The sequence below is a fragment of the Carcharodon carcharias genome, chromosome 17 (genome assembly GCF_017639515.1).
Source record: "Carcharodon carcharias isolate sCarCar2 chromosome 17, sCarCar2.pri, whole genome shotgun sequence".
Lineage (NCBI taxonomy): Eukaryota > Metazoa > Chordata > Chondrichthyes > Lamniformes > Lamnidae > Carcharodon > Carcharodon carcharias.
In genome coordinates, this window is record NC_054483.1 from 107,217,030 (window position 1) to 107,244,691 (window position 27,662).

A 27,662-nucleotide genomic window follows, 5' to 3' on the forward strand; every position below is an offset into this window, starting at 1 on the left:
AAAAATAAACCTACCAGGTGTGTGAAGTTCGGCAGCAAAGCAGACATGCCTCTCACTGGATTGTTCCCACTGCCTGAGGGGAAAGGCAAAGGGTCGTGGGTTCAAGCTCCACTTGGCCACACAATCCAGGCTGATGTGCCCAGCGCAGCAACGAGGGTGTGCTACACTGTTGGAGGCACTGTCTTTTGGATGGGAGCCCCCCTCTGTTAGATGTAAAAGATCCCCCAGCCACTAACTACAGAAGAGCAGCAGATGCCCCCACACCCACCACCCACCCCCTCCCCACCCCCCCCTTCCCCCCCATCCCTCCCCACCCCTGGTTTCCTGGCCGATATCTATCCTTCAACTAACATCACTAGAAAACATCATATTGGCGTTTGTGAGAGCTTGCTGTGTGCAAATTGGCAGCGGCGACCACGCTTCAAAAAGGTGCTTCATTCAGCACCCTGAGCATTCCTGAGGATATCCTGATAGCACCCTGAGCCTATTCCCACCTCCCACTCTTGGCTCCCAGCGTCCACTGTTCCCAACACAACTGTCCATCCCTCACCTCATCGACGGAGTCGGTGGCGTCACTGCGCTTGACAATCTCCTGGGCTGTGTGCAGCAACACCCAGGAGTTCCAGGCCCCATTGCGGAAGACTCCAGAGCATCCCGGGAGATTCCAGGGCATTCCGGAAGGGTTGGCAACTCAACCCTCCACTGAATGGGACAAAGGATCCCCTTTGCTAAGTGACTGCCACCTGCTGGCCGAGTGACAGTACTGCAGCAGAGGGGAGCAATCTATTAACCACAAAGGCCAATCAATAACAACTTATATTTTACAGCACCTTTAATATAATAAAACGTCCCAAGGCACTTCACAGCAGCATTATAAAACACAATTAGACACCTGGTCACATGATGCAGTATACAGCAGATTGCCAAAGGTTTGGTCAAAGAGGTAGGGGTTTTAAAGGGACGTCTTAAAAGAGGAGAGGCTGGTAGAGAGACGAAGAGGTTTAGGGAGGGAATTCGAGAATTTAGAGACCATGCACCTGAAGGCACAGCCACAAATGGTGGAGCAATTATAATCGGGGATGCCCCAGAGGCCAGAATTACACCTACATTTTCTCTCAACGCCACCACACACACCCCCTTCCTCCAATAGCATTCTCTGATGATGCTGCCCCTTCCCTCTCTGCCCCACCTTGAAATTTCCTCCTGTGTCCCCCTCTCCTGAAGCTGTGGTTCTGACTGGGACTGGGTTCCATGGCCTTTATCCTTCAACCGGCATCACGAGAAAACTTGACATTGCTGGTTGTGGGAGCTTGCTGTGCACACAATGGTTGCCATGTTTTAGCATTATAGCAGTGGCTGCACTTCCAAACGGAAAGTGCTTTGGAACATCCTGAGGTCGTGAAAGGCACTGTTTTTCTGTCTCACATGGATTGAGCTAATTTAGCACAGAGTGGAGACAGGCTGGGACTTCCTGTCTGTACATCTCAATGGCACCCTTGTGACATGTGTCCAAAGGAAGCTTCCTCCCTCTTTTGCTTTTGGGCTGCAGGTTAGGATCAACCAGGAGGTTTTTCTTTATTCTTTTTTTAATTATTTATTTATAGGATGTGGTCTTCGCCGGCTGGGCCATCATTTATTGCCCATCTCTAATTGCCCTTGAGAAGGTGGTGGGTGGTGAGCTGCCTTCTTGAACTGCTGCAGTCCATGTGGTGTAGCTACATCCACAGTGCTGTTAGGGAGGGAGTTCCAGGATTTTGACCCAGCCACAGTAAAGGAACGGCCGATATATTTCCAAGGCGGGATGGTGAGTGGCTTGGAGGGGAACATCCAGGTGGTGGCCATCTTTCTGTGGAAGCTTCAGTCTAAATACAGGAGTCTATTTTGTATCTTCACACACATTTTTCCACCCCCCCCCCCACCAATTTGGGGAATAGTGGGAAGTAGCTGGTAGGATAAGTAGACAGATTATCAACCCTATTGAACTGCATCACTAACACTCCTTCCACTGGAGGTCAATTCCTGGAATAGGACTTGAACCCAGAGTTTCTGACTGCGAGACAGGGGTGGGGGGTGGGGAGGGGGTGGGGGTGGGGGTTGGCGGGTACGGTGTGCTACCTAGAGAGCCAGCCAACTCAGTCAGTATTGGAAGGTCACAATTTCCACCCCCCCACCCACCCACCACTCTGTGTGTCTCCAGAGCCACTGTCAGATTACTGTGCCTTTACTGCCCACTTTGTCCACTAAAACCACGGCTACCCAAAGCAGTGCCAATTTGACACCAATCAGAAAATCTAAGCTGTTTTTTTTATCCCACTTTCTGACATTAGAGGGTGTGAATGTACTGCATTAAAACGTGTTAAAATGAATTAAAGCACTGTTTCATCTCGTCATACATTCTCAAAGAAATTAATTTTTTTGAGTGGTAGTTTATTTAATAATTCTCTACTTTTTTTTGACAACCAATTTGACATCAACTGAATAATAAAAACCTTTATGAAGCATTAAATAGCCAGCATTTAGCAAGATAGCCCTAAAATGGTGTTTTGCCAACTTTTCCACAGCTGCATCGAGCTAACAGATTTTTAAAGCCAGACGGATACAGAAGGGTGTATCAGTGAGGAACAGGTCAGAATTTGGGAGTCCAGGGCATGGAGAGACAGAAAGTGAAAGTGAGAGGCAGAGAACAAATCAGATGCAAGGGGTGAAAAAAAAAACCTGCATCTCTCACTTCCACAGGATGCTCCAAAGCACTTTACAGCCAATCAAATGCAGTCAATGTTGCGCAGAGCAAGCTCCCACAAACAGCAATGTGATAATGACTAGATAATCTTTGTATGTGCTGTTGATTAAGCAATAAAGGCCAGGACACCTACCCTTCTTCAAAATAGTGCCATGGAATCTTTTACATCCACCTGAGAGGGTTTAACATGTCATCCAAAACAAAGTCTCCCCCAACAGTCCAACACTCCCTCAGTGCTGCACTGGAGTGCTTAAGTCTCTGGAGCAGGGCTTAAACTCACAAGCTTTTCATTCAGAAGTAAACAATGCTATCCACTGAACCATGGGTATAACAGACTTATGATAGGAGCAAGGGAACAGCAGGGAGGGAGCTAAAGGTAGAGACAGAAGTAGGAGAGAGACAGGGGCCACAGGAAAACAGACAGAGATGGACGGAAAGAGAGAGAGAAAGAGAAAGACAGATACTGGAACAATGAGAGACAGAAAGTGACAGAGAATCCTGAGCCTCATTCCATGCTACTTCCTCTCAGGATCACTCTATTCCTTTCTCCTTCATGCGTTTATCTAGGTTCCCATTAAATGTGTCTATGGTGTGACAGGGGGAGCACAACTGACATACAGACAGATACTGACACACACAGACACGTACAGACACACAGAGACAGGCACACAGAAATAAACACACAGGCAGACACAGATGCAGGCACACACACAAACACTCAGACACACATGTGCATACACACAGTCACACACGTATGATCAGACATGTGCACACAGGCATGGACACACACACAGACACACACTAGAGAAGGGCTAAAGTCATGGGAAATTGCGTTGATGTTAGATGAGGAAAGAACTCTATTGTAAACATCACAGCTCAGGTATAAGCGGACTTGCCTCAGTACACTGTTGCCTTTTATCTTCTCTCATTTTGCTGTCGACAGACAGAATCATTTTGGTAACATACTGACAGTTCGGGGGTATAGTTACATGTGTGATGATGACACATTCCAACTATTTAAAAGATACAATGGAAGCCCTAGAGGAGTATAGAAAGTGCAGGGGGTACTTGAAAAATAAATTAGGAGAGTGAAGAGGGGGCATGAAAAAACCCTGGCGGTAAAATAAAGGAAAATCCAAAGGCATTTTATGAGTATATTAGGGCAAGAGGATAACCGGGGAAAGAGTAGGGCCCATTAGGGACCAAAGTAGCAATCTGTGTGAGTAGCCAGAAGATGTAGGTGAGGTTTTAAATGAGTACTTTGCATCTGTATTCACTATAGAGAAGGACGATGTAGGTATGGAAATCAGGGAGGGGAACTGTGATATACTTGAACAAATTAGCATTGAGAGGGAAGAGGCTTTAGTGGACTTAAAAGTAGATAAATTCCAGGCCCAGATGAGACGTATCCCAGACTGCTATGGGTGGCAAGGGAGGAGATTGCAGGGCCCTGACATTAATTTTCAAATCCTCTACGGCCATAAAAGAGGTGCCAGAGGGCTGGAGGACAGCTAATGTGGTACCATTATTTAAGAAGGGTGGTAGGGATAAACCACGGAACTATAGGCCAATGAGTCTAACATCAGTGGTAGGGAAACTTTTGGAAAAAATTCTGAGGGACAGGATTAATCTCTACTTGGAGAGGTAGGGATTAATCAAGGATAGTCAACATGGCTTTGTCAGGGGGAGATCATATCTAACTTGATTGAATTTTTCAAGGAGGTGACTAGGTGTGTAGATGAGAGTAGTTTGGTTGATGTAGTCTACATGGACTTTAATAAGGCTTTTGACAAGGTCCCGCATGGGAGACTGTGGGATCCTGGGCAATTTGGAAAATGGGATCCAAAATTGGCTGAGTGGCAGGAGGCAGAGGGTGATGGTCAAAGGCTATTTTTGTGATTGGAAGACTCTGGACCAATTCCTACAGATTGGAGGGTAGCTAATGTAACCCCACTATTTAAAAAGGGAGGTAGAGAGAAAACAGGGAATTATAGACCAGTCAGCCTAGTGGGGAAAATTCTAGAGTCCATTGTAAAAGATTTAATGGCTGAGCACTTGGAAAACAGTGGCAAAATCAGACAGAGTCAGCATGGATTTATGAAAGGGAAATCATGCTTGACAAATCTACTGGATTTTTCGAGTAGAGTTGATGAGGGGGAGCCAGTGAATGTATTTTATTTGGACTTTCAGAAGGCTTTCGACAAAGTCCCACATAAGAGATTAGCGTGTAAAATTAAAGCACATGGGATTGGGGATAGTGTGTTGAGATGGATAGAAAACTGGTTAGCAGACAGGAAACAAAGAGTAGTAATAAATGGGTCTTTTTCCGAATGGCAGGCAGTGACTACTGGGGTTTCGCAGGGATCGGCGCTGGGACCCCAGCTATTCACAATATATATTAATGATTTAGATAAGGCAACTAAATGTAATATCTCCAAATTTGCAGATGACACAAAGCTGGGTGGGAGGGTGAGCTGTGAGGAGGATGCAGAGATACTTCATTGTGATTTGGATAGGCTGAGCAAGGGGGTAAATGCATGGCAGTTGCAGTACAATGTGGATAAATGTGAGTTATCCACTTTGGTATCAAAAACAGGAAGGCAGATTATTATCTGAATGGCTATAAATTGAGAGAGGGGAATGTGCAATGAGACCTGGGTGTCCTCGTACACCAGTCGCTGAAAGTAAGCATGCAGGTGCAGCAGGCGGTAAAGAAGGCAAATGGTATGTTGGCCTTCATAGCGAGAGGATTCGAGTACAAGAGCAGGGATGTCTTGCTGCAATTATACTGGGCCTTGTTGAGACTACACCTGGAATATTGTGTGTAGTTTTGGTCTCCTTATCTGAGGAAGGATGTATTTGCTATAGAGGGAGTGCAGCAAAGGTTTGTCAGACTGATTCCTGGGATGGCGGGTCTGACATATGAGGAGAGATTGAGTCGGTTAGGGTTATATTCGCTGGAGTTCAGAAGAATGAGGGGGGATCTCATAGAAACCTATAAAATTCTAACAGGACTAGACAGGGTAGATGCAGGAAGGATGTTCCCCGATGGTGGGGGAGTCCAGACCCAGGGGTCACAGTCTGAGGATACGGAGTAAACGATTTAGAACTGAGATGAGGAAAAATTTCTTCACCCAGAGAGTGGTGAGCCTGTGGAATTCGCTACCACAGAAAGTAGTTGAGGCCAAAACATTGTATGTTTTCAAGAAGGAGTTAGATATAGCTCTTGGGGCAAAAGGGATCAAAGGATATGAGGAGAAAGCAGGAGCAGGCTGTTGAGTTGGATGATCAGCCATGATCGTAATGAATGGCGGAGCAGGTTCGAAGGGCTGAATGGCCTACTACTGCTCCTAGTTTCTAAGTTTCTATGTTTCTAGTGGCATACAGCAGGGTTCGGTGCTGAGTCCCTTGCTGTTTGTAGTGTACATTAATGATCTAGACATGAATGTAGGAGGTGTGATCAGCAAGTTCAAAGATGACATGAAAATTGATGGTGTGGTAAATTACAAGGAGGAAAGCCTTAGACTACAGAATGATACAGATGGTCTGGTCAGATGGGCAGAACAGTGGCAAATAGAATTTAATCCTGGAAAGTATGAGGTGATGCATTTTGGGAGGACTAACAAGGCAAGGGAATATACAATGAATGGTAGGACCCTAAGAAGTACAGAGGATCAGAAGGACCCTGGTGTACATGTCCATAGATCCTTGAAGGCAGCAGGACAGGTAGATAAGGTGGTTAAGAAGGCTGATGAGATACTTGGCTTGGTTAGTCAAGGCATTGCATACAAGAGCAGGAAGGTTATGATGGAGCTATATAAAGTGTTAGGCCACAGCTGGAGTACTGTGTGCAGTTCTGGTCGCCACACTATAGGAAGGATGTGATTGCATTAGAGAGGGTGCAGAGGAGATTCACCAGGATGTTGCCTGGGCTGGAGCGTTTCAGCTATGGAGAGAGACTAGATAGACTGGGGTTGTTTTCCTTAGAACAGAGAAAGCTGAGTGGGGTCCTGTTAAAAGGTATACAAAATTATGAGGGGCATAGATAGTGTAGATAGGAAAAAACTTTTCCTCTTAGCAGAGGGGTCAATAACTGGGGGCATAGATTTAAGATAAGGGGCAGTGGTTTAGAGGGGATTTGAGGAAAAGTTTTTTCACCCAGAGGGTGGTGGTATCTGGAACTCACTGCCTGAAAGGGTGGTAGAGGTGGGAACCCTCACAGCATTTAAGAAGTATTTAGATGAACACTTGAAATGCCATAGCCTACAAGGCTATGCGCCAAGTGCTGGAGATGGGGTTAGATTGGGTGACCAGTGCGGACACGATGGTCCAAAGGTCCAATTTCCGTGCTGTAAAACTCTATGGGCAGAATTTTATATCCCATGGGCGGTATACACCTGACCCGCTCGGGGTGTAAAATAGCGCACGATGACGTCAGGCAAGCGTCCTGATGTCATGGCGCACTCATGTGATATTAGGGTTGGTGGGCACGCGTGAGAGTTGGCAGCACGCCCGCCGACAGTTAAGGGGCCTGTTAAGGCCATTAAAGTATTAATTAATAGCAATTTTTCACTGCCCAGCCAGCCTTACGATTGGCTGGGTTGGCCGGTTGTGGGGTGGGGGGTGGGGGGGGGGGTGGGGGGGGGGGGGGGGGGGGGGGGGGGGGGGGGGTGGCGGTGTTGGTGAATCGGCAATCGGCCAGGCGGCTTTTGCACTTTTCAGGAAACCTCATCCAAATTTAGGATAAGGTTCCTAAAAGTTAAATTAAAAAAAAAATTAAACATGTTTGGGCAGAGTTTTTATAATCTAGAGATAAAAACAAAAAAAAACCGCGGATGCTGGAAATCCAAAACAAAAACAGAATTACCTGGAAAAACTCAGCAGGTCTGGCAGCATCGGCGGAGAAGAAAAGAGTTGACGTTTCGAGTCCTCATGACCCTTCGACAGAACCAGTTCTGTCGAAGGGTCATGAGGACTCGAAACGTCAACTCTTTTTATAATCTATATGTTTGGGTGAGTGAGTCCGACGTGTGGACATTTTCTTCTGCACTTATACATCTTTATTTGGTGGTTTTAAGTTCTCCAGCTTCCTGAGGCAGCTCTCCGCTTTCAGAGAGCTTTCACTGCCCGCTCCCCCCACCCCCCACCACCCCCTCGCCCGCGCTGACTTCAGCGCCCGCCCTCCTCCCAACCCCCACCCTGGCAGCGCTGGGCTGGGCTTCTCAGCGCGTGTTTCACGCTGCCTGACCGCTAACTGGCCGGCCGGCGTGAAATCGCGGTCAGAGGCCGATCGCGGGGGGCGGGCTGTTCCCCCCCAGCTGCTCCCGGGCCCACCCACCTCACCCACCTCACCCACCTCACCACCTCACCCACCTCACCCACCTCACCCACCTCACCCACCCGAAGACCCGAAAACCCTGCCCTCTGACTCTACAAGGCAGATCTAAGATCTATAGGTTACTTTTACACCATCCTTGTCAAGCCTTTGCTCTAGCTGATACAGATTTTAATTCATCCTTGAGTCTGCAACTCCAGCTTCATGAACACCAACTTGCACACAGCAAGCTGATAATGGCTAGATAAAATCTGTTAATTAACATTGTTGATTGGGGGGGGGGCGTGAATATTTGCCTTAGGACAAAGGGAAGAACTCCCCCTACTCTTCTTTAATATGTGCCATGAGATCTTTTTCATCCAACTGAGGGAGCAGGTGAGATCTTGAATTAATACCTCATCCAAAAGTTCTCGAGTCCCCTGACTGCACTCTGTGTGCTCATGTCTCTGTGCTTATTATTCCTGTCCCCACTGAGTTCCATTAGTTCCCCATCTTTGAAACGTTAGCTTCAAAATTCTTGACCCCATCTGCAAGTTGTTCCAAGGCCTTTCTACATACCTTCTAATCCAACACAGTATCATCTTCTAGATGTAACGTCAGCCTTGGTTCAATGGGTAGCACTCAAGTCAGAAAGTTGAGAATTCAAATCCCACTCCTCAAACTCGAGCTCATAATTCAGGGTGTCACTCCGGTGCAGTACTAAGGGAGTGCTGCACTGCCGGAAATAGCATCTTTTGGATGAGCTGCTAAACCAGCTTCCGTCTGCACTCTCAGGTGGAATTAAATGATCCCGCGATCAGTATTCTGAAGAAGAGCAGACCTCTACCCAGTCTCCTGGCCAAAATTCATCTCCCAAACAACATTACTGAAAGAGGTTCCTTGATCATTATCACATTGCTGTTTGTGGGAGCTTGCTGTGCGCGATTGGCAGTCATATTTTCCTACACTACAGAATTGATTATACTTCAACGGAATTTAATTTACTGGAGTGTGTGTGTGTGTGTGTGTGTGTGTGTGTGTGTGTGTGTGTGTGTGTGTGTGTGCCTTGTGTGTGTGTCTGTGCTGAAACTTCTCCAGCTATCCTGTTCTAAACTGGCCTTGAACAGTGCACATGCCTGGAACACGGACAGACACATGATGGGTACATGCTTACTAGTCACACCAGGTGATCTTTTAAGGCCGGAGAGAGCAGGTGGATCAGCTGTGTGCAAACAGCAGCCACGTTCCACACAGCAGATAATCCATCCCTCCCAAATCAACAAAACCATCCCATTACTCATCAATTACAAGATAAAAATGCCTTGCTCTAACTTTTTTACAATAAATTCAGAAAATGCTGAAAAAGCACTCAGGCAGCATCTGAAAAACTAATAAGCTCTAGTGTAATCTAATATGCGATAATGGGTCTGTACTTCTTAATACACAAGGCTTGCCTTTTCTACAGGCCCAACTTTCTGTGCACTTCTGGCATTTTCTCTTTTTATTCCATTGCATTGTGACGATGCTAGTTTGACCATTTCCGACGCAAGTTCATAAAGCTGAAACGTGAACTCTGTTTCTCTCTCCAAAGATGCTGCCAGGCCGACTGACTATTGCCAGAATTTGAATTACCTGGAAAAACTCAGCAGGTCTGGCAGCATCAGCGGAGAAGAAAAGAGTTGACGTTTCGAGTCCTCATGACCCTTCGACAGAACTGAACCTGGTAGTAGATACAGAGAAAAGGTAGAGAACTTATAGAGAACTTTGAGTTCTGTTGAAGGGTCATGAGGACTCGAAACGTCAACTCTTTTCTCCTCCGCCGATGCTGCCAGACCCGCTGAGTTTTTCCAGGTAATTCTATTTTTGTTTTGGATTTCCAGCATCCGCAGTTTTTTTTGTTTTTATTGCCAGAATTTGCTGTTTTTATTTTAAGAAGTACTTCATTAGTTGTAAAGTGCTTTGGGACATTCCATGGTCGTGAAAGCTGCTACAGCAATTCATTTGTTCTCTCTTTCATTCACATTTCCAGCATTTTCTGTGCAATTTGGATGCTGCACTCATATAACAAAACATTTCCACACTAATTCATTAACGCGAAGGTTGTAGATGGTACGCAGTTTTATAAATATATATTTCTCCTTAAAATTTAAAGTTAAACTTGCATAGGCCAGAACATTTGTCAAAAAAAAGAATCATCAACAGTTATACTTCCCCTTTGGACTGACAGCATATCTCATTATATGGACAATGTAAATAGAGCGTCTTAGATTTAGCTCTGCACTTAACCTGAAATATATCTGACCTGCTGAAGGAGACAGTGCCAAAGGAGCTATATTCTGTATTTAACCCATGCTGTACCAGCCTTGTAGAGGGAACTTTACACTGTATCTAACCCCATGCTGTATCTGTCCTGGGAATGTTTGATGGGGACAGTGTAGAGGGAGCTTTACTCTGTATCTAACCCCGTGCTGTATCTGCCCTGGGAGTGTTTGATGGGGACAGTGTAGAGGGAGCTTTACTCTGTATCTAACCCCGTACTGTACCTGTCCTGGAAGTGTTTAATGGGGACAGTGTAGAGGGAGCTTTACTCTGTATCTAACCCCGTGTTGTACCTGTCTGTGAGTGTTTGATGGGGACAGTGTTGAGGGAGATTTACTCTGTATCTAACCCCGTGCTGTACCTGTCCTGGGAGTGTTTAATGGGGACAGTGTAGAGGGAGCTTTACTCTGTATCTAACCCCGTGTTGTACCTGTCTGTGAGTGTTTGATGAGGACAGTGTAGAGAGAGCTTTACTCTGTATCTAACCCCATGCTGTACCTGTCCTGGGAGTGTTTGATGGGGACAGTGCAGAGGGAGCTTTACTCTGTATCAAACCCCGTACTGTACCTGTCCCGGAGTGTTTGATGAGGACAGTGTAGAGAGAGCTTTACTCTGTATCGAACCCCATGCTGTACCTGTCCTGGGAGTGTTTGATGGGGACAGTGTAGAGGGAGCTTTACTCTGTATCTAACCCCATGCTGTACCTGTCCTGGGACCCTGTACTGTACCTGTCATGGGAGTGTTTGATGGGGACAGTGTAGAGAGAGCTTTACCCTGTATCTAACCCCGTGCTGTACCTGTCCTGGGTGTGTTTGATGAGGACAGTGTAGAGAGAGCTTTACTCTGTATCTAACCCCGTGCTGTACCTGTCCTGGGAGTGTTTGATGGGGACAGTGTAGAGGGAGCTTTACTCTGTATCTAACCCCGTGCTGTACCTGTTCTGGGACCCTGTACTGTACCTGTCATGGGAGTGTTTGATGGGGACAGTGTAGAGGGAGTTTTAAAATTTCCATTGTGTCTTCCCCAAAGCTTTGCTCTCTGTGTTATGAAAACCATGTGCAGACTGGAAGACATGCTCAATTCAACAGTGTAGATTTTTTGGCCTGAGCACGAGCCCGATGCAATGGAAAACAGCGTGAAAACCAGGGCCATGTGACTGTGAGTGGAGAGCCATTGAAGGCATGACCCTGGCAGGGGCCAGAGAGAGGGGGCAGGGAGGGATCACAAGGGGAGAATGGCCAGGAGAGGTCCCAAAAGGAAGTCCCAGGTAGGGGACAGAAACAGGGCAGAGATAGGTCCCTGTTAAGGAAGAAGAGAGGAGCAGGGAAAAAGGTTCCAAATGGCTGCGGGTAGCAGACTTTAAGTGAAGAGGGCTCAGGGCCTGGAGATCCAAGAAGGCAGCCAAAGATTGGTGACTCCATGCTGTGGGCTGTTGGGGTGAAGGTACCCTTGGGAGCTGTAGGGTTCTGCTCAGTGCAGCCAAAGAGCTAAAATTGTGCTTATGAGTTGGTGTTTGAGTGTGTATTTGGGAACCCAGGGGAACAGAATCTTGGGAGACGAGATTGAAATCCTGCAAGGTGGGCCATTGTTGAGCCAGCTGAGTTGGAGTGACTTGGAGAGAATTCCCAGGTTAGATTTTCAAAGATGAAGGCTGGAATTCCTCGTGAGGGAGTGTTTCAGTGAGATTCGTTGACTCACAATGTTTACAGATGTATAGGTGGATTGTTGAGAAATCCACGGACTCTGTCTTGATCGTATTTGCCATTTATTGTGTAGTGTGGTGCGTTCGGGCACAGTTTACCCGTTAATTCACATCTCCCTCATATTTACCCTGAATATTAGAGTATAGGATAGCTACTGTAAATTGTTTTACCTTCCAAACTTGTATGGTAAAATATATTTTTGTTTGTTCAAAATCCGTGGAATCTTGTGGCTTTCATCACAGAGCAAGTGTCTTGAATCTCAAACTTTGGCTACCTAAAACAAAATGTTGTTGGTCCCTAACCAAATCTTACCAAATACTTGGGGGTCTGGTCAAGGACCATAACATGTGTAACATCTGACGGATAACTGGGAATTGGTAATGGAATTTTCCTTATAAACCAGTTTGACATCCTGACTGGTGACTTTAAATTTTTGAGTGGGATATTATTGAATTGAATGAGACACTCCTGGGACCCCCCCATCCTAATTCTGGAAAGTCAATCTCAGCTATTCAAAGAGACCTGTCATTCTCGTTCTCGTTACATTGAGTTACAGAGAAAATGAAATGATGAGTGGGCAGAGATCTGTTGGACTTACAGGCCCCCTGGGATCTCCTGTTGGACCTCTTAATGCTCGCTTCAAAAGCTTGGCCTTTTGACAGTGAGCACGCAGTTCCCATGTATATCAAAGGACTCAAGATTCCAACATTATTTTTTGATCAGATTCCTCACTTCTGACGTCCCTCTAGTGTTGACAACTGTAACTTTGATGGGCTAATCACTAACGGTCAACTCACATGGCTGTCGGTCTCCTGCACTGAACGCTTGACATGAACTCTCAGTGTGTGAAAAACCATTGGTTCCAGGCAACTTTAAACCTTCAGCCATGGCTCAGTGGGTAGCATTCACATCCTTGAGTCTGACGGTTGTAGGTTCATGCTCCACTCTGAGGACTACAGCATAAAATCCAGCCTGACACTCCCACGCAGTACCGAGGGAGTGCTGCACTGTTTTTTGGATGGGACATTAAACTGGGGCCCCATCCAATCTCTCAGGTGGATGTAAAAGATTCCATGCCACTGTTTCCATGAAGAACAGGGGTGTCCTGGCCAATATTTATCTCTTGACCAACACCCAAACATAAAGATTATCTGGTCATTATCACATTGCTGTTCGCAAGAGTTCTGTGCAAATTGGCTGTCACATTTCCTATTTTATAAAAGTGATTACAGTTCAAAATATACTTCATTGGCTGTAAAGCACTTTGAGACATCCTGCAGTGATGAAAAACACTATATAAATGCAAATTATTTCTCTTATTTCTTCTGTCCAGTTATGGTAGGGGTTTTCTTTAGCTTTTCTGAACATTTCAAGCAATTGAACGTAGGCCAACCACCCTCTCCTGACAAGTGAAATGATCAGATTAAAGGATTTCACCTTTTGAGGGTCGTTGGAGGTTGGAGCGGGTGGGGATGGCAGGGAGTGAGAGTGGAAACATTCCTTACCTCATAATGTGCTACTCTCTGGGACTCGGAGATTAACTGTGCATTGCAGATGTTACAGTAGCTGTCTGTGAACAACTCTGTCTCACCTGTCCCCGCGGATTTCATCTGCAAAAGAGAAAAGATAGACAGACAGGCATGAGACGTCTAGAGTGGCATTGGAAGCTGGAGGCTAAAATAAAAAGAGCCTAGGTTAATTGAACAGAACTCGGTGAGATTGTGCAGTGCTCTCAGAAAATCAGAAGATTTTTAGAAGAGAACCAGAAATCCAAATGAAACACGTCTCTTAACCTGGTTCCCCTTCTGTCTGCAGAATAAATTAATTGTCGCTTGAATCCATTTACACAGACCACTCCAATGTGCATCTCCGCCGACTCCATTACTCTTTGAGGGGGTGGAAAATAACTTATTTTTACTGACAAATGTTATACTTTGTGTCTGTTGTATTCAGATACTGATAACAACAGTGGGATTTAGTTGGGAAGTATCCCTTTTTTTGTGCCGGTACTGTTGTATTCATGTTGAGCTCTTTTTAAGTTTGATTTAACAATATTTTTCTTCCTTGTATATTACAGTTATAAATCCAATCAGGAATTCAGGAGAAATCTTCTTTACCCAGCGAGCGGTGGGAATGTGGAACTTGCTAGCACAGGGAATAGCTGTGGGAAATAGCATTGATTCATTTAAGGGGAAGCTGGGTAAACACGTGAGGGAGAAAAAGGAATCTCAAGGGCAAATTGGGGATGTACAATAAATGCTGGCCTTGACAGTGATGCTCACATCATGTATGTGAATTAAAAATGGATATGCTGATAATGTTAGATGAAGAGAGGTGAGAGGCTTGTGTAGAGCATAAACACTGGCATAGACCAATTGTGCTGAATGGTCTGTCTCTGTGCTGTAAATCCTATGTAATATTGTATAATTCTTACATTAGTCGTGCCTTCAAAGGGATAGTTGTTATGCAAATTCTCATTTAGTGACCCGGGGATTAGCCAAAAGTCACCTTGATTGGCCCATCAGATTGGGCAGTCTGCCAGAATCAATGATTCATACCCAGGATCGACCTCAGGGACTGTAACCTTGAGGCTCCAGTTTGGAACCAATACTGGCAGCAATCTATGGTTTCCCAGCTGTCAAAAGTAATCTGCCGACATTCACCATCAAGCACCCTGCATTGAGAGAGGCCAAAGACTTTTGGGCACTGTTGCCTGGCAAGGAGTAGCAATGCTGCAAAATACGCACCAAAAGGCAACTGTCTAGACAGCTGGAAAACAGCTGATGAAGCCACATTGCTTTTAGTGCAAATTCCAACACTCCAGCAAGTCACTGCACTCAAGTTATCGAGGCTTTAACAAGTTTAACAGGATGATTTAGATATCACAGAGTGTACCTTCTATTAAAACATTTGCTTTTCCTTCTATTTTGATCCCTTCCACTCCCCAAAAGCATGCAATGGAACACCGTTAATGGGTTGAAGGCAATCAGGTGCCCTGAACACTGGCTGCTTTTACATTCAATTATCTCTGCAATGGAGGAAGAAAGTCACCGCAAGTCACAATTAGTAAGAAAGTCAAAGTGAATTGTAGTTAATGTTCAGTTATGGACAGGAATATTCCCACACCTAAAATATTAAGTAATTAAATGCTAATTAGATTGAGGTCATTATTTTTTTGATACAAATTATATTGCTGACTCTGGCAATGCTTTAATTTTTTTTTAAAGGATGCCATTTATTATCAGTTATGAGGTCCAAGGTAATGGGTGTCATGGTGATGACATCATTGGTTGTGGGAGAATTATGTTCTCCCTCCGTCACTACTCCAGGCGTTGACTCTTGCTTGGACTCGGTCCCGGGTGCACTAACTGCCCTCTAATATTTCCGCCAAATGTTCAATCTTCATGTACAAACGTGCACATTGAGGCACAACAGGGCAGTCAAGCATGGCTGCACAATCAAACCTAGCCTCCACCTGACATTCACACCCACTCACTTACCTTTCAGTAGAAGGCAGGGAACAGGCAGGACCCTGGTTAATATTATTTTCACCGCTCTAATTCTAGAAGCACCCAGGTCAATTGTTGCTGCCTTGCAGCCACCTTTGCTGAGCTTAGTTAACTCTGCAAAGACTTGGTGTAAACTCTGGGATTTTCATTGTGTGTGGGCTCACGTCACTCATCAGTCTTGCTGCATCCTTTTAATTTAAAATTTATTTACTGAAAAAATTGTTAACCCATGCACACAAATCCACACAATGAACTGCCCTGCTAAAAGTCTGAATAAAACCAGCATCACCTTCACTCAGTCTTCTCTCAGGGTACATTGATCTGCTTGTAGCATTGAATGTTAGCTTACACACTATACCCTGTCACAACTGTGGTAGTGGCTTTAGAGGGAGAGTAAAATAGTTTGCTAGGGTGTTGGTGGAGGTCATGAATCAGAATAGCTTTAGTGAAACTCCCTTTTAAGGGGTCAATGTATATTGGAGAGAGTTTCTCAGCGTCCAAATGGTTAAGAACGGTCTTTTCTTAAGATGAGGAGATTGAAGATGATGATGAGTGAGGCATCAAAGGGAAAGAGACAGGTCTAAGGTGCCAGGTATGAAGGAGATGTATATCTAGGGGGAGAGAGGGGAAGGAATTAGAAATGAGAGGCTAGCTGCAAGGGATTGATGTGAAATATGGAGCGAGGGATTGTAAAGAAAAATGAAGACTGGTTGAATAGAGTGAGAAGGAATGAGGGATTGAGAGGACAAACAGGATAAAATTGAGAGAAAAACAAACAGTGAAAGGATTGGAGAGACAGAGGGAAAGGTAAAGGATAGGTCGATATATAGATAGACAGATAATTGGTTTATTTGGGGATCATCATAGTGGGAGGTGCCAAATTGCATGACGATGATACAAGTGAAACGTAATCATAATTCATAACATAGTTATAGACAACCATTAAAATAAAAATAAAGTGTAAAATCATAAAAGTGTTGCACAATTATGAATGTTTCATTATCCAAAAATATGCAGGTCTGCTTAATTTACCAATAAAAATGAAAGGCCTACTGCACTCTGCATTTTGTATTAAAGTCGATAGATCTTATGTTGTTCGGTTGAGTTCATTAAATTCTCAATCACTTATATACTATTTATGAATTTTAGAAAGTAGGGGATTGGACTGTCTCAGTCTATTTGTTCTATCTCTTATATGCAGCATAGTGTCTTTTCTCCTTAATTCCATTGCACATTTACTTTTGAGTGGTTGTGGCAAGAGATAATAGGGAGATGGAATGCAAGAGATCGCTAGCAAGTGTGTGTGTGTGTGTGTGTACAAAGACTTGCCAACAGAACCAAAATGACAGTGAAGATGGAGGAAGTGGTTTTCACTTTGGTAGCTTTTCACTTGTTCTATATGTACAGTTTCAGTGGAGAAGAGACCAGGGTTATCATGAATGTCTGCTCTTTAAACCTAAAGACAACTGTACACAAACCAACTGTTTGCACAATGAAGAATGATGGGAATCAGTGAAAATGCAAGTTTGAATTGTTGGGATTTTTGTGACATTTTTGCTTTTTGAAGCCTTAAAAGCATATTCACGGCATCAAAACAACCACAATCCATTTAACATTTTCATAATAATAAGTGTCCCCAGATACTGAATAGTCACTGATAAATGTGACAGGGAGTTCAGGAGAAGCGTCTTCAGCCAGACAGTGACTAGAATGAGGGTACACTACCACATGGAGTAGTTGAAGCAAATTGTATTGAGGTATATAAGAGAAACACAAAGGAGGAAATAGAAGGTTCTGCTGATAGGGTGAGATGAAGTAGGGTAGGAGGATGCTTGTGTGGAGTCTAATCACAGGCATAGACCAGATGGGCCAAATGGCCTGTTTCTGTGCTGGAAATTCTATGTAATTTAAAATATTATTCCATAATCAATTTGCAGGAAAAGAAAATACAAAGACAAAGTTCATTACGCAAACAGTTCTATAATATAAAAGTCCCCGGCATTAAAACCACCTTCACACCTACTTATTTGTAACAACTTTCTCAGGATTATCTTCCCGCAAAGTGTTGACTAGTTCTTTGCAAATTAAGAACCATCCTGTTACCTGCGAACAAGCCTACTTTGTGAAATGAGCCACTGTGTTTATACAGATGTCAGTGCTAACTCAGGGAGGAACTGCAGCAGGGGTGTAAAGAACTAGTTTCCGTGGGATAGGGAGGAAAATCCTCTGCATCTCTTGAAGGAATAGTATTTTCACTGCACCCACCCCCCACCCCCCCGATCCTCTCATCAAACAAGGACAATCTTGGCTGGCTAACCAGAATAACAATGCACAGGTTCTATGCCTTTTCCCTTCATGTGTAAAGGTGGCTCACTGCTAGACGGGAAGATTGTCCCCAGCAGCCACAATAAAGGGATGACAATTTCTGATCCTCAAAATGTGCTAAAAGTGACATGTTTGGGATTTGGCAAAATGACACTCGCTCCCAGTCGACTCCTCTCTTGGTCCAAAGTGTTAACTTTCCTTTCTTTTTGAAAAAAAAAACTGTATAAATGCTTACTCCCCTTGCAAATTGCTCTCAGTCACGTCACTTAATATATTCCTCGTTTGGAGGGAATCGATTTTGTTTTAAGTGTATGATTATTTGGCGATTTAAATCTAATAAACTCGTTGCCAATTAGCCCCAGTTCCTCTCTCTCTCTCTCTCTCCAGTGCGAACGGTTGTGTTTTCAATTGTATTCAACGCGGTTACCAAAACTACTCAACAATTTCCACACTTCAAAAGCACCAGTCCAGTCACAGAAAGACACGCTGACTTTGAATCTATAATTAAAATCAAATATATGTTTTTTTTTAAAAAATGCATGTTAAAATGAGACATCGACCCTTTCGTTAGTTTAGTTTTTTTTGGTACTGGGGACAGTGGATTGCAACATCACATTTTTAGGATATTAAACTCGACTTACCCCCAATTCGTTGCAATGATTCTAAGGGATGTTTCGCCTTTAGTTTCTTTTCATTCCCTCTATCGTTTCGCCTCTCTTTCTGTCCTCTCTTCCTGGCCCCTATCTCCTTGAAATGCTGTCTGTAAAGGGACACACTGTGAGTGTGTGTAGATGTGATGATTTGCCAGTAATCTGGGATGGACGATGCTCTCGCCGTGACAGCTTCCTTAGTACCAAATACACAGCGCCTCCAACACTCAGTCTCGCGAATTGACAAAGAAGTGGGGGGAAAAAAATCCTTTTCTCTCAAGCAAATGATTTATTTAGGTCAGAAATGGGCTGTAGAGGCTGGGTGAATCGAATTCCACGTCCAGCAACCGCCCCCACCCACTCCCCCATTCAACTTTGTCGAAATCTACCTCTGCTGTTTCAGAGTTTATGATAAATTGCTTTATTTAAATGCACAGATTTTATTTTATTAACCCCTTATTGGATTACAGTACAGATTTCGGTGTATTGGAATTCCTGAGAGTGCAGCGAGGAGGGAGTCCTGAGGTTAAATCACATAACAAGAGTGAATGGATTGGAAGGATGTCCTTTTAGTTATGGTGTCTAGGTTTGTAGAGACAAGCCTGTGGGCAGAATTTAATGCCCACCCCCACCCCCAAGGGGATTTAGAGGTGGTGGGGGGGGTGGGGGGAGGTGTGGGCATTTAATTGGGCTACAGGTTGCGGAGTGGGGGCCTCTATCTCATTAAGTTTGGGGAGGGAAGGCCCATGGGAAGCCTTGCCAACCCTGATGCCAATTGAGACACTGAAATGGACAATTAATGCCCACTTAATGGCCTCAACCTGCCGCCACCTATTGGGTTTGCTTGCGGGCTTCCCAGAAGGTGTAAAAACAAAAAAACTGCGGATGCTGGAAATCCAAAACAAAAACAGAATTACCTGGAAAAACTCAGCAGGTCTGGCAGCATCGGCGGAGAAGAAAAGAGTTGACGTTTCGAGTCCTCATGACCCTTCGACAGAACTAGTTCTGTCGAAGGGTCATGAGGACTCGAAACGTCAACTCTTTTCTTCTCCGCCGATGCTGCCAGACCTGCTGAGTTTTTCCAGGTAATTCCCAGAAGGTGTGTTACCTTGTAGTCAGGCACTCAGCGCTTGATCAAGAGGCCCAGCATCAATGAGGGGTTGGGGTGGGGGGGGGGGGGGTGCTGCTGAGAGCCACCCACCTGCCCTTTCTTTGACCCCCTGCCTTTCCTAGCCAGCGATCCCCTCCCCAAAATCCCATCGTGCCCTCTCTCACCTGTGGCCTGGGTCCCTCATTGATCTAGGTGGCGCTCCCTGCAATGGAGAACTGCTGGCATCTGATTGGCCAGCAGCTCTTTGGGGGGTGGGGGGGGGGTGGGGGGGGCGGATTTGCCTGACTGGCACTTCATATGGTGGGCCATCCCCACAGCAGGCTCTCGCTGGCTCTCCCGCTGGTGAATGAGACCCCTGTCACCTGGATTAAATTCTACCCTGTGAGTTGGAGGCAGTGCTGAGGGACCACAGCAGTGTTGGAGGTACCATCTGTCAAACGAGATATGAAACTGAGGATCCATTTGTCATCTCATTTGAATCCCTTCAAAGAAGAACAAGTGAGTTTTCCTCAGTGTCCTGGCCAATATTTTCCCCTCAATCAACATCACTAAAATTGATTCATCTCACCAATGTTGTTTCTGAGACCTTGCTGTGCTCAAATTGGCTGATACATTTTCTTCATTGCAACAGTGATCACACTTCAAAAAAGTATATAATTGGCTTTGAGGTGCTTTGACCTATCCTGAAACTGGAGAAGGTCACTGTACAGATAAGTTATTTTTCTCTTTTTTTCATTTCTGACCTGTCCTGTGTAAGAAGCTTTTCTGTATAGCCCTGCCACTCCAAAACAAGAAGGTCAGAGTGTCTAACCCCATTTGCTGATCTCGTTCTGAATGTCTGTGGAGCAGCAAAGGGAAAACTGGCCAAGATTCCCACCTCTGATCATTATCCAATGATTTGAAGTGGATATCAGGTATGGACGAGGAGAGCTTCGGGCTCTGCTGTGATGCCTCCAGGGTAAATTGCCAGCTGACATACACTGGGTTCATACCTGAGGAATGATGATTTGGGTTAGGGGCAGGACGGCTGGTGGTGTCCATGGGAATATGTTTACCAGAAGAGTCAGCATGTCCAACAGCAAGTGGCATAGCAAAGGGAAATCAAGAACATCTCTTCACTCTAAATTGTGACAGCAGGATGAGGGGTACAAATTCAAATTATAGGAAGGTCAACATACACTGAATGTCCATGGCCTCGCTCCTCCCTAGCTCGGTACTTTCCTCCAGTCCCACAACCTTTCGAGATCTCTGAGTTTCTCTAATTCTGGCCTCTTGAGGATCCCTGATTTTAATTGCTCCACTATTAGCAGCCTTGCCTTCATTTTCCTGGGCCCCGCGCTCTAGCATTCCCTCCCTAAACCTCTCTGCCTCTCTATCTCACTTTCCTCCTTTAAGACACTCCTTAAAACCTACCTCTTTAACAGTTCATCGGACCTAATGTCCAGGATTTTACAACCCCGCCACAAGCCATTTAAATCTCCATTCAGTTCGGCGGGACTGTAACATGCCGTTGTGCTGGAGGGAACGTAAAATCCTGGCTAATATCTCCACACATCTCCTGGTATCACATTTTGTTTTATAATGCTGTTGTGAAGCACTGTGGGATGTTTTATCACATTAAAGCCACTGTATAATTATGAGTTGTTGTTGGAATTCCTAGTTCTCTCAAAGGTTGAGCTTGGTGCAGAGTAGTGGGTATAATGGGAGGAGGGCAGGGCTGGGTTAGCTCAGTTGGCTAGATTGGTAGCATGTGGTTTGATCCCTGTTCCAACTAAGGTACAGTAGGGACCTACCTCCTCACTCTGCCGCGTAGTTAAAATCGCAGCAAATGCTGTTGTTCAGCTGCCTTTGAACAATCAAGGATCCTACCTGGAGAAGATGAATTGGACATAAACATTCTGCATTTATTTAAGACTTCAATTTATTCCCTTGGGTCAATTCAACGTGATTTGGAGTGCTCAGATGATGAGTACAGAGCCTTGGTCAGACCCCATCTAGAGCACCACATTCAGGAAAAACGCATAGGTCACAGATACACCAGGCTCATTCCAGGATTTAAGGGGTTAATGTATGAGGCCAGGTTATATAAACTTGACTTTGTATTCCCTTGAGCTTGGAATGTTGATGAGTACAGTGATTGCGATATTTAAAACAATAAATGCATAAAATGATAAAGGATAGACACAAAGAAATTACTTGCATGGATGAAAGAATCAGAACAAGTCCGTGTGATCTTAAAATTAGAATTAAATGATTTTGGAGGGAAAGTAGAAAGCACATTTTCACTCAAAGGGTAGTGGAAATCCGGAATTCTCTCTTTCGACTGATTGTTCATGCTGGGGCTCAATTAAAAATTTTCAAGACTGACATTGATCGATATTTGTTGGGTAGGAGTGTCAAGGGATAGGAAACCAAGACTGAGATAAAGATCAGCCATGACCTAACTGAATAGTGAAATAGGCATGGGAGGCTGTATGGCCTCCTCTGTTCCTACACACCTATCAATGGAACAGTGCCAGTAAAACTCAGTTGGACACTGAAGCTCCAAGTAGCTGTCCTGCAGATTGCCTCACACCAGTCTGTCCCGTCAAAGGGCAGAATCTTATTAGATGCAGAGATGGGGTCTGGAGGAAATGTCAATGTCGGGTTGGTGGTTTCCCAGCTCCGGACAATCCTGCTGTAGGTGGGAGAGCAACAGAAGCAGCTACTCACCTTGCAATGGCAGGCAGCCAATAATTACCAATTGTGAGGATTATTAGGGGAATGGGGAAGTCTCTGCCAGGATGTTCCTGGCGTCGGACTGGTCACTGCACCTCACCTCCCGCCCCCCTCACCGGGAATTCCCTGTCCACAATTGATGAGGAGAGGGAAACATCAGGGAAGCAAAGAAATTGATGGAGGACAATTACAAAAATGAGAAAAGAAGCAATGAGGAAAGGCAGAGGATATTAAGCAAAAATAGGAAGCGAGGAGGAAGAGTTAAAATCTATGCTAATCAGTGTATTGAGCTCTCATTTCCATTGACGGACGATGGATGGATGATGTCTCCTTATGGTAAAACTCCAACACCTGTTTCAAGTCTAGATCAGATGGATGGGATGAACAGCAGCTCCCCCACCTCTCTCTCTCTTCCTGACAGCTGTAAGTGAAACAGACCCAGGGACAATGTTGCATTATAGTCTTCATGAAGCCTAGACTCATCACTAATTAGCCTTCTCACTTAGAGTGAGAATTGGAGTGGGAACTGCAAATGCCCCACAGGTGCCGTAAGGAGCTGTGGTCTTTGAAATCTGGGAGAAGTTGAGGAACACAGGACTCATTCTGAAGATTTGTGGGGTATAATTTGTATCCCATATTTAGGCCGGCCTTCACAAAAGCAAAGTTCTGATCAGAGTCAAAAATGGGAAATAAATTATATCTCACAATATAATTTTGTAATGTGCTCAAAGCTAATAAAATTAATTTTATATTTGTCAAAATTAGATACACTAAACTTAAAGGTACCCTCTATTATGTTGCAGGTTGGTCCTCGTAAAGTCAGAGGCAATCCAAACTCTAGCTTTACAGAGCTGCCTCGGACATTGGGAGGAACATGACTTGTAACAGGGGAGCAAACAAACTGATCCCAATACCATTGAAAGTATCAAATCTTCATGTGAGGAGTTGCCTCCTACAACTAGATATCAGCAGAGGGCAATATACATTGCAGCTGTCATTGTTGCTTCACACTCAAAACCATGAAGGAAGCCTATGCTGTACCTGTCCTGGGAGTGTTGATGGGGACAGTGTAACGGGAGCTTTACTCTGTATCTAACCCCGTGCTGTACCTGTCCTGGGAGTGTTTGATGGGGACAGTGTAGAGGGAGCTTTACTCTGTATCTAACCCCGTGCTGTACCTGTCCTGGGAGTGTTTGGTGGGGACAGTGTAGAGGGAGCTTTACTCTGTATCTAACCCCGTGCTGTACCTGTCCTGGGAGTGTTTGGTGGGGACAGTGTAGAGGGAGCTTTACTCTGTATCTAACCCCGTGCTGTACCTGTCCTGGGAGTGTTTGGTGGGGACAGTGTAGAGGGAGCTTTACTCTGTATCTAACCCCGTGCTGTATGTTCCTGGGAGTGTTTGATGGGGACGGTGTAGAGGGAGCTTTACTCTGTATCTAACCCCGTGCTGTACCTGTCCTGGGAGTGTTTAGTGGGGACAGTGTAGAGGGAGTTTTACTCTGTATCTAACCCCGTGCTGTACCTGTCCTGGGAGTGTTTGATGGGGACAGTGTAGAGGGAGCTTTATTCTGTATCTAGCCCCGTGTTGTACCTGTCCTGGGAGTGTTGATGGGGACAGTGTAGAGGGAGGTTTAGTCTGTATCTAACCCTGTGCTGTACCTGTCCTGGGAGTGTTTGATGGGGACAGTGTAGAGGGAGGTTTAGTCTGTATCTAACCCCGTGCTGTACCTGTCCTGGGAGTGTTTGATGGGGACAGTGTAGAGGGAGGTTTAGTCTGTATCTAACCCTGTGCTGTACCTGTCCTGGGAGTGTTTGATGGGGACAGTGTAGAGGGAGCTTTACTCTGTATCTAACCCCGTGCTGTACCTGTCCTGGGAGCGTTTGATGGGGACAGTGTTGCGGGAGCTTTAGTCTGTATCTAACCCTGTGCTGTACTTGCCCTGGGAGTGTTTGATGGGGACAGTGCGAAGAGTGAAGAGACTCTGTATCTAACCCCATGCTGTACCTGTCCTGGGAGTGTCTGATGGGGAGTGTAAAGAGAGCTTTACTCTGTATCTAACCCTGTGCTGTACTTGCCCTGGGAGTGTTTGATGTGGACAGTTTAAAGAGAGCTTTACTCTGTATCTAACCCTGTGCTGTACTTGCCTTGGGAGTGTTTGATGGGGAGTGTAAAGAGAGCTTAACTCTGTATCTAACCCGTGCTGTACCTGTCCTGGGACTTTGATGGGGACAGTGTAGAGGGAGCTTTACTCTGTATCTAACCCTGTGCTGTACCTGTCCTGGGAGTGTTTGATGGGGACAGTATAGAGAGAGTTTTACTCTGTATCTAACCTCATACTGTACCTGTCCTGGGAGTGTTTGTTGGGACAATTTAGATGGAGGAAGTGTTTGATTGGGACAGTGTAGATGGAGGGAGCATTTGATGGGGACATGGTAGATGGAGGGAATGCGAAAGATTCCACAGCTACTATTTCAAAAAAGAGCAGAGAAGTAGTCGCTGGTGTCCTGGCCAATATTTATATGCCTTAATTAACATCACAAAAACAGGTTATCTAGTCATAATTATGTTGCCTTTTGTGGGAGCTTCCTGCACACAAATTGGCTGCTGTGTTCCCTACATTACGACAGCGAATACTCCTTAAAAGTACTTCATTGACTGCAAAGCATTCTGGGTGGTCCTGAGGCACTGAAAGGAGCTATAGAAATGCAAATCTTTCGTAAAAGAGGCACCTTGGATATCTTGGCTGCCGTAGTGCTGCTGTAGCTGTGGGAAGTGCTGACTGAGGACTCATAACTGCAGAAAACTATCAGAACTGAAAAGAATATTAGTGAAGGCCAGACAAATGCACAAGTAATAATTGGGCGATAACATAGGTAGGAGTTTCCGCCTCCATTGGGATGGTCTGGTCCCACTGAAAGTCAATGGGCTTTTGGCTGGGTCGCCGAATCTCCCGCGGTGGAGCTAGGAAATCCAGGCCTAAGTTTCTGTCATAAAAGCCTGTCAGTTTTACAGGGAAAGGAAAAAGCGAGGGAGGCAGGGAGTGCAGCGGTTGGAGTATAAGAGTATGAGTTCAGGGTCCAGCAGGGCTACCCCACTGCCGCACCCCACCCCCAACCCCCCCATCTGGCAGGCAACCAATTGGGCTCATTAAAATCCTTGTTAAAGGTGAGTTTAGCAGGACTGAGATTTTCCAGTCAGCTTCCAGTTTCCCGATGCGATGGGCCTGAAGATTGGCACCTGGTCAGGGCCCAGTGGGCCAGCATCCCCGGCAGGCCTGCAAACCCTCCCTGCCATCCTGGAGGCTGGTGCAGCCAAAGACTGTCCTGTAGAGGGATTCACCCCTCCACGCTCTGCCACGGATTCTTGACTGCTTGAACTGGTTTTTCATTATATATTTAAAAATGCTCATTGAGGGGGCAGATCCGAGTTGACGCGCCTTCCACTCTACTTTGGGCTGCTGCTCCTCTCGAGCTGGAAGGTCTTTGATTGGCTCCCCATCCTTGGGAGCCCACCCTTCATTGGACAGGGAGCCTGCCTCCATGCCAATTTATGGGGCGCTTCAGTCAAAATTCCAAAAAGCCTCTGTTTCCCCCCAGGGTGGTGGTGGGGGCGGGGCAGGTTTGGGATTAGGAAACAGTCCTAACATCTCTGCCCATGCCCCGGAGTGAAAGTTCAACCCCACGGACCTACTCCTGTGAAAAGGCAGCAGGATGCAGATAATGATCAATGAACTCACTGGGAGGGATAAACATTTACCTCTATCAGAATTGCGCCCACTGGGAGGAAGATGTCTAATTCATGCCCTCTAGAAAATAAGCACAGTGCTCCCCCAAAGCAGGAAGAAGAGGACAGTTTGATTCCGCGTTGAAACAGACTCCACTCCCCTCGTTCACGCGCATGGCCACATGCTCAGCATTCTCTCTTGAGCCATCCTTGCAATGATACTCTAATTCTTTATCACTCCAAGTCCAAGATGTGTATCTGTCATGATCTGGAAGATACGTGTTAGCAACCGGCTATTGCCAAAGTGGCTCTAAAAACACAGGGTGCCTGGCTCTGCTGAATCACTCTCCCAGGAAATGTAACAGATGGAAATTTTAACTGCGAGTAAATCTTGTCAAAGCAGAGACACTTCAAGACCGTGCAGAGCTTTGAGTTGCTGCAAAGAATGGTCAAATGCAAACACACATATATCGGCTTGAAGGTAGAGTTTAGCATTTTCATCTGTGTGTTCACTAAATTCAGGCCTGCCTTAACTCTCCCTCCAGCACTGACAACGCTAGACACAGTCAATTTATAAATCATTATTAGCCACTTTGTTCCTATACTATCTTGAGCACAGTTTCACATTGATTTAATCTTGAATGACTCATTTGCAAAACAGTTTGATGCACTTCACACTCGGACTTTGTTCTTCCTTCAGCTACCCTTGGTATCTTAATAAAGATATTTCACCTCTGTGAGGGAAAGGACAGTCAGGAAGGTAAAGCTGTTCCTACTTTGACCCAAGGAGCACTCTGTTAGTGGCACAATATGAGCGGGACATAGGACAACTCTCCTTCTACTCTGCCCCATCAAGTACTTCAAGATCAAGTGAAGTTCCCTCTGCATTGTGCCAAGCAGGAATGTCTTGAGTTAGAAATGGAGAAAAGTTCTTCAATCAATGCCACGGGTGATAAAGAAGCAGAGGCTGAACTTATTTTTGTAGGGCCTTAGGAGAAGAAGAAGTTCTACTCCGGACCCCAGGACCACTGATGGCTGGGGAGACTTTATATTGGCCAGCTTTGATCTGGCACGTTGCTTTGTGACGAACACTTGACAGCTCACTGACTCGATGTAAGTGAAGTTAGGGTTTCCACTCTGCTGCTCAACTGCCCAAATGTCAAGACTGACTCCAGTGTGTCTCAACTCCAACTGCCGTGATGTGTTTGATCTGGATCCAGGTGGATATGTTGGGTGGGAAGGGGAGAGATCAGTTTGCTGAGGGGTGAAGCAGGAAGGTCATCCATATAGAGCTGACCTGAAATGTGACATAATTAGCTTTATACCATGTTTACTTTCTCAAGAAATTCAGTGAACAGAGTAAAATACTCCAACTGGTTTAAAGCCACAGGAGATAAACACACTGGTGTATTGTGTGGAGTAACTCTAGGGCTGGGTTGAGATAATAACTGAGCAATATAGAATCATAGAATGGTTACAGTACAGAAGGATATTCGGCCCATCATATCTGCGCTGGCTCTTTGTAAGAGCTACTCATCTAGTCCTACTC

At 45.3% G+C, this 27,662-nt stretch overlaps 1 protein-coding gene across 1 annotated transcript in view; it reads right to left on the bottom strand.

The window, feature by feature from the left end:
• The window catches only part of zgc:171482 (zinc finger protein), a 477,765-nt gene extending 464,079 nt beyond the window's left edge, over positions 1-13,686 (bottom strand). The window contains exon 1 of the mRNA XM_041209321.1: positions 13,582-13,686. Within this exon, the coding sequence (XP_041065255.1) occupies positions 13,582-13,686 (105 nt within the window). The remainder of the gene's footprint in view (positions 1-13,581) is intronic.
• Positions 13,687-27,662: the final 13,976 nt, after the last annotated feature.